Here is an 11,969-nt window from a genome sequence, read left to right as displayed (position 1 = left end):
AAATCGTGACCGCACGATAAACTTTAGACGATGATGAAAGTAAGCGAAATCGTTGTCTATTTTTTCCTATAGGCGTTGCGTAGTGTTTTTCTATATATATATATATATATATATATATATATATATATTTGTGAGGCAATTCGATGTCTGAAATATCAAACTATTCCATTTCTAGGACGTTCGGATAACTAAAAGATCGGTCCACCCTACATTTTTGGGCCATCCTTCTTTATAGGGTTGTTCCGAGTTTTTTGAGCATAAGATTGTAGATACTTAAAAAAAGTATAAAAATCAGTCTGATGTTTGAATCTCAAACCCATAAAACATTTTAAAACTATGAAAAAGGGCGATTTGTGGTTTGTAGTATTGGATTTCCCATATACAACGGTGGGCAAAAAGTGTAGCGTGGTTGGATATTGCACTTTAAGAGCACCCTGTAAATGGGCGGTTTGATATATTTGAACATCAGATCGTTAAAAAAATATCAAAAAATACAAAAAATTAAAAAAAAGTTCGATGTTTGAAACATCAAATCATATGAAAAACAAAATACAAAAAAAAAAAGTGGGACCTAATGGTAAAATTACCGAACTTATAGACCAAAGGGCAAATTTGGTAATTTAAGTCTGTCCATATGTAAAAATCCCTATAAAACGTATGATTCTACAAAATAAAAATATTAACAAAACAAAATACTAGTAGCTCCTAGACCCCAGCATTTTAAAAAAGCCTTTTTCTTAAGATTTTTTTTGTATAAGGTGTAAACCGTAAGGCGCACTTCTAAATCTTGTTAAAAAATGCAATTTGATTGCTGGAAATCCTTATGATAGTCTAAAATCTATTTCACCCGTAATTATAATACTTAAAGCTTCAAAAAACTTGTTGATCGAATAAATCTATGAATACTTTAAAACTTTAAAAAATAGACGGTGTAGATAGCATGTGACAAGATGCATTAGTTTTAGGATTTAAAATTCTTTTTTTTCCATGTGCATTCATATCGAGGTCAAAATGATTAATTATAAGATTTTTCAACATTGGAACAATCTTCTTTGGTGGATTTTTTATGTGCACATTCTTTCTATAGTATAAAGTTTACACCTTATATCCTCTAAATGGAGATTTCGGACTTTAAGGATACAATTGCTCCATAGGAAAGAAATTTTCCGAAAACTTCTTTCTTGATGGACTATCTATTTTCTAGGTTTGTTTCAAGGGAAAGCAACAGATATTAACAGATTTGAGAAAGTTTTTTCTCAGCCTTTCCGAACGTGCAATTTATTTTACTATTTATTTTTGTAAGAAAGCCACTTTGAACCTGGTAGGTATAAAAGCGCTTTCTCATGGGACAAAAAGCCTCTCCATTAAGCGAACTCTCCCAAAAAGCTCGAGAACCACTTTCCAACGAAGCAAACCTACTTCAAGATACATGTTTCTAACTCTGAGTCATATACGGTCTTAGAGTATCGAAGTATATGTAGGGCAATATGGTGACGGATGAATTTGCCAAGTGAGATGCTTTTATCTAGCGACAACTATTTGGAGGGCTTTGCCCCTATGTGCAAGTTTTATTATTATTATTATTATTATTATTATCATTATTATTATTATTATTAAAAACTTTTTATGTGTCTGATGTCCGTTTTCTAATAAGGAAATGAAATAGCCTTGCCTCCTTTCCCTATTATTTATTGGGTGTGGTTTGTATAAGTATGAGGCTCTAAACAATCAAATTAAAGCGCACCTTCAAATAGTATTGAGAAATATGGTTTCAATACTGAAAATCTTTGTGATAGACTTAAAATATATTTTCATCTCTAATTATAAAATTTAAAGCTTCAAGATATATGAAAACTTGAAAATCTAGAAATTGATAGTTCAAAAAAACATTATAAGATACATTATTTCCAAAACTAGAAATTCATTTTGTTTTCATGTCCATGTATCTTGAGGTCGAGATGATCAATATGAGGATATTTAGGCATCAAAACAACATCTTCTAGTTAAATTTTTGAGGTGCACCCTAATTTGATTGTTTAAAACCTCGTACTTATATAAATTTTTCCTTCTTATTATACTAATCTTGGACTAGAATCAGGATCTTCAACATCCAGACTGTTAGGTTTATATTAACAGAGTGTGTACTATGAGACCAATTATTTGTTATATAAGGAGGCCACACTTATTTTTAGCTATTGGATGTGAAATCTAATAGATTAAAGTTTGTCAAAACATTCGAGAAATTTTATTTTAAAATTTGAGCCCAATCAATGACATATCTTCAACCACTCAATTTTACATCAAATGGTCAATAATGATTGTGACCTCCTGATATCAAAAGCAAATGGTCTCATTGTATGCATTTCCCCATATTAATCTCCAACCCCATGTTAACGTACGCATATGGTCCGATGAGATCAAGTAAAGCTAAGAATAATAATATAGATCTTCGATACATAATTTTGTTCTATTTTAGTGCTCAAAAGTATGCTTGACAGTGAAAGGAGGCCAATGAAAATATCAAATAGCGATGTTCTAGACTTTTCTATTGTGGTTTTTTTTTTTTTTTTGGGCTAAATGAGCAAGGTTATTATTGGACTTTCTTATATTAATAATGATAGAAAGAGAAAAATAGGGTTAAAACCTCTAGCACAATCATTGAGGATAAAACATTTCTCAATCAGGTTTGCAACTTAAAACAACCTAAATTGCCTTTGCTCTGAGGAGGTATATTTTAGTAATTTGACTTACTAAAATGTTCCTCCTTATACAATGAGGCAAGTATATAGAAAGAGTAGAGATAAAGGAAATAGAGAGAGAGAATACTGAAAGGGGGAAGAATCAAAAGAAGAAAAAAAAAAAAAAAAAGGAAAAACAAAGAAAAGAAATAAGATGAAAAGAAGAAGAAAAAAAAATTAAGAGTAAGTACAGAGGAAGAGAAAAGCAAATGAGAGAAGAGAAATAAAAGAAGGAAAAGAGGAGGAAAAATGAAGGAAAAAAAGAGGAGAGGGGAGAAGGAAGAGGAAAAGAGAAAGATGAAAGAAAAAAAGAGGAGTGGGGAGAAGGAAGAGGAAAAGAGAAAGATAAGAAAGAAAGAAAGAAAAATGAAGAAAGATAAGAAAGAAAGAAAGAAAAATGAAGAACAAAAGAACATGAGCTAGTTCTCACAATTAGCTCTTCTAGGCTGAGTAATTACATGGGCGCTGTTTGAGTTTGCTCTGGCGTTTAAGTTAGTATGCACTGATTGCTAATTTTTTGTTTTGTTAGCAAATCCGCAATGTCATTTATCTCCCGATTAATTTGGGTGAACTACACATCTCTCCCCACTAATTGATTCATCTATTACTAGTCTCAATTCGAGTGAAGACAAGCAAGAAAATAGATGCATTAACATGCAACAGCTTTCGCTCTAGCCGTTGCTTCTTGCTTTCGAGCCAGTAAAGACACAAAACTTCGCATTCAAAGAGAACCAGTTTACTAATTTTGATTAATCTCCCTCTATGATTATACAATTTCTATTGGGTCTCTTTTGGGGCTTTAAGCTTCGCTTCATTGGCCATACAATCCTCACAAGGCTCGGAATAGGAGAGTATAATGGCCCATTGTGGTCCCTATAACTCCTACACCTAATAGCCATGGTTTTTCCAAGACACTGACATCAAAATTGAGCTTATGCCATCCCAGGGAAGGAGTCTAGGTCCCAGGTTATTGGGTCGATCTTCCTAACTTTTAAATGGCCAACTTGCTTGATCTTTATCATTAGATACCCCTCTGAACTAGTACTTCTCCATAGCCATGCGGCGATTACTACTTGAAAATGTCTCGTAATTGGTCCAAAGTCCTTACTCTTCCCTTCAAGGGACCATTGGATTTGAAATTGGTGGCCGCATTTATTTCATTGACAAGCTCAAAGTTTAAGAGAAATTTTCTCAAACTTTGTAACTCGCCTAAGCTATTGGATTTCACATTAGATGGTTGTAAGTAATTGTTGTTGGGTTTATGTGGCTTTTAAATGCCTTATGAGTATGTATTGAAATACTTTTATTATAGTGAAACATAAACTCAGTGGGAGTGTGATCTTTCGATGACTATATTAAGCATATAGTGTTTGTTTATGCCGGACTGTACTTATCGATCTAGGCCAATTGGTTGGAAAACCCCAGGTACCTGGGCATAAAGAATTAAACTGATGAGGGTTTTGGGTTAACCCTTGATGAGGTCAGAGCTTATGCCTAGATGAGTAAACCGATGGACTGTGTGACTATTGTGTGATGGTAGGCCTATTGAGACGGGGGCCAAAACCTCATCCACGTTCCATCACACAACATGCATATCGATAAATCGTTCGGAAAAGTCAGATATCCACCTTTGGGTGAAGCGTATGCATATATGAGAGATACCCCTATGCACCATTGAGTTGTGGTCGCATCAGGTCGTGGTGACCTTGACTCGTCTCTGGGGGGAGGAGTCCCTGCTTGGACTGTGTGTCATGAGTCCCTGCTTGGACTGTGTGTCATGGGAAACACTGGGTCAGTTCGATAAAGCTAGTGTGGTCTGTAGTACACAGTTGAAGGTGGAGTACTCCATTATTACAAGATTGAATTCCTAAAACCATATGAATCATTTTCCCATCATATTAATTTAAATGTGTTCATTTTATTATTGAAATGTTTTTAGTTTTATTATTTGAATTTTTATGAATCTCTCAATATTTTATTTATGTTTTTTGGACTTATAAAAATACATTTATTGATTTTACAAGATTGTAAAAATTCATATATTAAATTGTTTAATTTTAAAAATTCCATGAGGAGCCCAAAGTGCACATGGGCGCACCATGTGGCATGTGGGTGGGGCCCCATATGTGCCACAAAGGGGTGGCACGCCCTACCGCTTGGATTCTCTTGTTGCTTTTTGTTCAAGTTTGTTATATATAGTAATTTTGATTTGTGGCATGTGGTCAAATCTTATAAGGGAAATATTGACATTATCTAATTTAGTAGTATTTATTTGCTTAATAATTATTGACATATCTTTATAGAATATGTGACATGGATCATGCAATTTTATAGAATGCATGATATTTAATTTTATTTAAATATATTGATGGGAAAATGGTTTAAGGAAAGGGGAATAATGGTCCAAGCACCTTCCAAAATATTGATGGCCCATCTATGGAATGGATGGCTCAGATCTCTCACCCCACAAGTCACATTGATCAACAGCCTAGATTCAATCTCATGAAAGAGGCAAATTATGATAAAACCTTAAGAAATCCTAAACCTAAATATCCACTATAAATAGGGGTGCTCTCCCCCCAATCTTTACATACAATCTCTCTCTCTCTTCTCTCTCTCTCTCCTAGAGGGGCATGCCCCACTCTCTCTCATCCATATTTATCTCTCTAACTTTCTCTTTCCAAAACCCTAGGTAGTACTCTCTCTCTCCTCTCTAGACCTAAAAAGAAACTAAGGGTTGGAAAAATTAGAGGGAAGCCTAAGTTAGTTTTGGAGGTTAATGTTTAATAGAGATTTTAAAGTTGGTTACATAGTTAGTTTTGGGGGTTAAGGTTTAGTAGAGATTTTAAGGTTGGTCACATAGTTTGGCCAAAATAAGATATCTCGATTCGAGATTGAAGCTAGACCACAGATCCCACACCATTAGATGTGGTGACTCGGTGTGGGATGTAAAAAGCCCGGTTGAAGTAATCCCCGGCATCTTTTCTTTTATTTATTTGTTCTTTTATTTTATATTCTCAAGCACAATATTAGGTTGTTTGAATGACATCTAGTAGTTGAGATATTTATTATTGATTTGTTGTTTATTTTTGGAATTTCTATTGTTTGTAATAAGATCATCTGTGAGTGATCTTGTTGCCAAAATTATAATGGGTGATTTCAATTGTGACCTCATTATACTAAAGGTAGATAGTTTTATTGTATACAATTCCATATTTAAATATTATTTTCACCATTAAATGAATAGAATGGAAAGCAAACACTCAAACATGAGACAAGCTCTCAGTATTTATTTAATTTTAACAAAATAATAAAAAATCATAATGCAATACCTTGTTTTTTCGGAAACCTTAAAAACTAGATTTTTAAGAAATTCTAGTAATTTTTTTGAAATTTTTTTAATACAATCTCTTGCCGATTCTGCCAATTTGCCTATCCGAATTACCGATCCACCAATCCAACATGATTTTTGGAATGGCCGATTTGGGTCACAAAACCTTGCTCTCAACTATTGTTTCCATTTAGTCTCTAAAATTTGGAATGAAAATAGGTCGTCCTACGTTGGCCAATCATCTAATTCAATTTTCCAATCATTCCTCGAATGAGCTTCTACTTCATTTAATGAAATGTAAATTAAAAATCCTCTAATGCATGTGGGTATCTATTGAGCCCCTCAATTTTTTTGTAAATTATATATTCTCTATAAAAAAAAGAGTAATGATCTTATGGGATCTTTCTACACCCATGTGTGTAGGATCCCAAAGGATCACCATTAAATTTAGCACACAAGTTCTTTAGAAAAATCAAATCTCACACCCATGTGATAACTTTTCTAAAGATCTGTGTCAAATTTAATGGTGATCCTTTGAAATCTTATAATTAATGGATTTGGAAACTGTCTCATAATATCATTACTCAAAAAAAAAATTCAACTAAATGGTCCACGACATTATTACCGTGTTCGAAAATGGCGTAGAAAAGGGTTTGATGTTCCCATGACACCAAATTGTATATTTACTTGAGCCTCAATCAAACCTCATGGAAAAGTATTTAGCCGACTCACACGATTTTTGTGCGGTCTCCTTACAAACTCAAAACTATGCCTTCGATCCAAAATTTTAGCGTTCGATAATCTCAAACATGACAATGAACTTAATTTGGAATTTTTATGTTTCAAAAAATATAAATGTTATTTTGTGATTTCCTTTCTTCACCATCCATTTACTGGATGTAACATTTTTTTGACGTCCATCTTAAAGATTGGCGTTAGATTAGACAAGGGACTGCATGGTAACAGATGAGTCGGCTGACTCACCAAAACCGTGTCCAAACTTAATTAAGGGATTCCAAAACACTCTAAATCATTTTTAATCACATCAATGACCAACATTGCAAAGAAGTAATTATGAGTTAAAAATTTCCATAAAAAAATAATTGAGTTCAAAATTTCCATAAAAAAAAATACTTAGTTAAAAATTTCTTAATCAAGTTCCATTTTAAAATTGGCTATGGAGTGGACGATCAGACCCAAAACTTCAATTTTAAATATTAGAATACCCCTTACAAAATCAAAAAATAAACAGTAAATTTCATGTTAGGAGAATTTTTTTTGGGTAATTTAGAGAGAAAGTAGCCCTATCTATATCTTTAAATAGTTTAAGAGTAAGTTATTTTTTGAAGATGTTAATAGGGTGGTGTCGGTGGGACTGTGGGGGTGCTACTACTACGACCCAAATCTTACGAATTAAAGTTTACATGCTGAGTCAAACACAAAATTTATTCCCGTTGCCTGCTAGATCAAACACACAATTTATTCCCGTAGAATGCCACATGGACGTAATACTTTTCTTAATAATTTATTCCCATAGGATCAGCTTTTACGCCACAATACTTTTCTTAATTTCTCCCACATCATTCACAGGTTCATTGTGTCATAACCACTCAAAATCGCCCAGTATTCTCGCATCGTTTTTATGGGGTGAGGTTTGTATAAGGTGTCAACGTTATATTATTGTAGTAAAGTGTACTTCAAAACTATATTGAAAGTGTAGTTTTGGTGCGGCAAAGCTTTACAATATTATAAAAATTTATTGTTTTTTTTATTATGAAATTTAAAGTTTAAAAAGTAGTGATTATTAAACAGAGCTATAAATATTTAAAAATCTTGAAAATAGATAGTCCAAAAAATGTATTAGCAAATGAGATATTTTTTAGACTATACTCATATATAAATCTCAGAGTTCGAGATTACCGATTTTAGGTGTACCTTACTTGCACAATGTAAGGTTTACACCGTGTATAAACTTTTTCCTGCATTATATTTGGAAGAGAGGGAGGGGGGAATTTGGTTTTCTCCAGTCTAGAGAGAGAGGGAGCCGATGAGAGACGACATACGTAAGCATTAGAAAAGCTGTCCAAGTTTCGTCCGTTAAGTGGGTTTTCGCAATGCACGAGAGTTTTACTTTGACCCCCCTCTGTAGACTAACATCGCACATGGACACAATCTGTCCCCACCGATCATCATCATATCAACAACCGCTGCCTAATATTCAAACTTTTCTTTGACCCCTTGTGTTTCGCAAAAAGGCGAACCGGATCGGATATGACCAGTTCGGATTGGAACGGGCGGTTTGGTTACGCTAAGCTAGTAACCGACTTATTCTTTGACATTGGAATTGGCTCGTTCTATCTGAGACCCAATCTCAATTTTATTTTTTAATAAGTTTTCAAAAATTTTCATCTATTTGTTAATTTTTTATTGACCGGTTCACTGAGCGAAGTTGCTGATCCGTTGACCTAGACTGGTGAGCCATCGAGTCGGACTGGTTTTCTTGGCCCAAGGTTGAGCGGAGTTCTCTAACTGAGTCCGATTAACTCGGCCTGAGTTGGGCCGAGTACTATTCAAGCTAAATAATGCTAAAAAAAAATAAAAAAAATACAACACAAAAGTAAGAAATAGGAAATATATATATTTAAAGGGCAAAGTTTGTATAGGGCCTAGGCTCTAAACAATTAAATTAGAGCCTACCTCAAAATTTCACTAGAAGAGGTTGTTTTGATACTCAAATATCCTCAAATTGATCATCTCGTCATCAATATACATGGACTTGAAAAAAAAATGGATTTCAAGTTTTGAAAATAGTTGTAACGTATTTTTGGATTGTCAATTTTAAGTTATTCAAAATTTCATAGATCTGCTCGAACTACACTATTTTTTAATCTTTAAATTTTGTAATTAAAGATGAAAATACATTTTAAAGCTAGTCAATGATTTCCAATATTGAAACCCCATTTCTCGCCACTATTTGAAGGTGGGTTTTAATTTGATTGTTTAGAGCCTCTGCTCTATACAAACCGCACCCATATTTAAAATAAGATTAAACAAAACAAATCTACATAAGGCTAAAAAAAAGTAATAAAAAAAAGAAATTTTTAAACATCACTTTTTGACATCGAGTACTTTATAAAATGATTGTACAAAGAGATCATTTATCTTTTGTACAAGGAGGTCACAATCATTCTCACTCATTAGATGTTAAATTAGATGGCTTGGGGTTAGTCTTGAAGTCTGATAAATTTTTTTTTTTAACTTTATGTTTAATCAATGACACTCATGCAACCACCCATTTTGAAATCTAAAGGACAAAAATGATTGTGACCTATTGTACCAAAAATAAATGGTCTCTTTGTAGATAATCCCTTTTTTAAAGGGAAAAATTTACGTAGAGCCGAGGCTCTAAACAATCAAATTAGAGCCTGTTTTGATTCCCAAATATCCTCAAATTGATCAACTCGACATCAAGATGCATGGACATGAGAAAAAAATAGATTTCAAGATTTGAAAATAGTGTATTTTGTAACATTTTTGGACGGTCAATTTTGAAGATTTTCAATTTTTCATATATATGTTGATCTACACTATGTTTGTAGCTCTAAACTTTATAAATAAAGATGAAAATATATTTTAGGGCTACCACAAAGATTTTCAGAATTAAAACCACATTTCTCAACATTTCTCAATAGTCTTTGAAGGTAGGCTCTAATTTGATTGTTTAGAGCCTACGTTCCATACAAACCGTGCCCTTTTCTAAATAATCTACAAAAGATGGAAAAATGTAAAAAAAGTTTTCATAGTCTTTGTCAAAATGATTAAACACATATAAAAAAAAAAAAAAACATTTTACAAAAAGATTTTTTATGTTTTAAATTTTTTTTAAAGTTTGTTTTAAAATCCCCAAGTTGGACATCTAACTCATGGGTAAACTCGCTCGCCACCCAGGCAAGTCCGAGCGGACTCGTCAAACACTAATTTTCTAGATGGGCGATCCGGGTCACTGATATTTTTTAAACCTTGTCCAATCCGAAAACCGTTTTGATGCGGAACCCATTAATAAGAAACAACAATATCTCATCGATGACCTCATTGCTTAAACGTCACATTGGTCAAGCAATGCGAGCGAAAGTGAAAAGAGAGGTTTCCGCACCTTCAATTTCCTCATAAAAAAAAAAATACTAAGCAAAGAATGGTGGAAGCTTCCCCTCATCTTCCCCATTTTCACACATGTTCGACTTGATACAAATAAAGTAGAAGGGGAGCATAACCAAAGGATTGAAATCTGAGAGAAAAATGGTTCCCCTTAATAAAGCCTCCCGCGACCCGCACATGCGAGTTTCTGAGCTTCCACTTAACGAGAACGACTCTCTCGACATGATCCTCTTTGATGTCTTGAATGAGGCCATTGGCAAAGGGTGGTCACCAAAGAAGGAAGAAGAAGAAGAGGTGCAGCAGCAGCAGCAGCAGCATCAGCAGAGCAGACATCATGAAGTCTCGGTAGGAGAGCATACGCCGACGGCACACCAGACCGGTCAGCAGCTCAACAAGCGGCATTACAGAGGAGTCAGGAGGAGGCCGTGGGGGAAATTCGCGGCGGAGATACGCGATTCTTCGAGGCAAGGCGCCCGTGTATGGTTGGGCACCTTCGACACCGCGGAAGAGGCGGCGATGGCTTACGACAAAGCGGCGTTCAAGATGCGTGGGCCTAAGGCTCTTCTGAACTTTCCGGCCCATGTCGTCGCGACCGCGTTGGTTGGCTCCCGAGGAAAGCCGGCTCCCATTGAGAGGAAAATAAGCTCGCAGCAGAGGCAGAGACTGGGGAGAGACTGCTCAGTGAGCTCAGCTAGCTCGAGTAGCAGCTTTGAAGGGGAAGGGGAAGGGGAAGGGGAAGGGGAAGGAAGGTTTTGGGGTGGAGCTTCAAGGCTTGGGGTCTGATTATTTTGAGAAATTTCTTTGTTTCTCAGAGACAACTCGGTTGGTGTCTAAGCGTTGATATTGTTGGTTTGATTTGGGGAAATTTTTTTTCCAAGGTGATTGTGTATATAAAAAATAATTTTAGAGAAATTATCACAAATATATCTTAATTTTTGTAGACGACGGTTTACGGCATTTCAAGTGCCGTATAACATGGGTTAGCTTTTACTGTATTTTTTGGTGCCGTTAGTTTTTATCGTACTTAAAATGCCGTGGGTTAGCTTTTTACTGTATTTTTTGGTGCCGTTAGTTTTTATCGTACTTAAAATGCCGTATTACATGGGTTAGTTTTTACGGTACGTAAAATGCCATATTACACGGGTTAGTTTTTACGGTACTTAAAATGCCATATAATAATTTAGTTTTTACGGTACTTTAAGTACCATAATTGTACTTCACAGTAATACGATTACCGTGAAGGTTATTTTGGTTAAAAAAAAAAAGCCAAATTGAAAAAAAAAAAATGTACACAAGGTTTATAAAAGTTTAATGTTTTTTTTTAAATATACGAAAAAATAAGATATATTTATGATAATTTCTCATAATTTTAAGAGGGGGCTTACGAGGCACGTGTTATGTATTCGATGTAATAAAAGAAATGAAACAATGGGCATTCCTTAAAACATGATTTATTAAAGAAACCAAATGAATAATAGCATTTATTAGTTTAGGGCTGGGAATGGGGGAAGGGGTTGGCGTTGTCGTTGTAGAACCCCCACACCTTAATCACTGTATTGTTGTTTTCATTCGCATTGACACCACCCCATTATTACTTTTAAAAAAAAGTGACTCTTACACTATTCTAAAAAATAGGTAGGTGATTGTCTTTTTTATTGAATTACTCTAAAAAAGAAAAAAAGTTTTAAAAGCGGTAATGAGTCTCGTGGCCCGGTCTAGCCCGATCAGACTGGCCCAAAAATACT

The 11,969-nt window shown here is 34.5% G+C and overlaps 1 protein-coding gene across 1 annotated transcript; it reads left to right on the top strand.

The window, feature by feature from the left end:
* The first annotated feature begins 9,200 nt into the window (after nucleotides 1-9,200).
* LOC18442253 (pathogenesis-related genes transcriptional activator PTI5) lies at nucleotides 9,201-11,164 on the top strand. Its single transcript, XM_006852476.4, has one exon. It carries the CDS (start codon nucleotides 10,366-10,368, stop codon nucleotides 11,005-11,007), a length of 642 nt encoding a protein of 213 aa, XP_006852538.4. The 5' UTR covers nucleotides 9,201-10,365; the 3' UTR covers nucleotides 11,008-11,164.
* The last annotated feature ends 805 nt before the right edge of the window (nucleotides 11,165-11,969 follow it).

The sequence above is a fragment of the Amborella trichopoda genome, chromosome 1, assembly GCF_054954075.1.
Source record: "Amborella trichopoda isolate Santa Cruz 75 chromosome 1, AtrichopodaSantaCruz75HAP2 v2.0, whole genome shotgun sequence".
NCBI lineage: Eukaryota > Viridiplantae > Streptophyta > Magnoliopsida > Amborellales > Amborellaceae > Amborella > Amborella trichopoda.
This window is presented reverse-complemented; position numbering and strand designations above follow the sequence as displayed.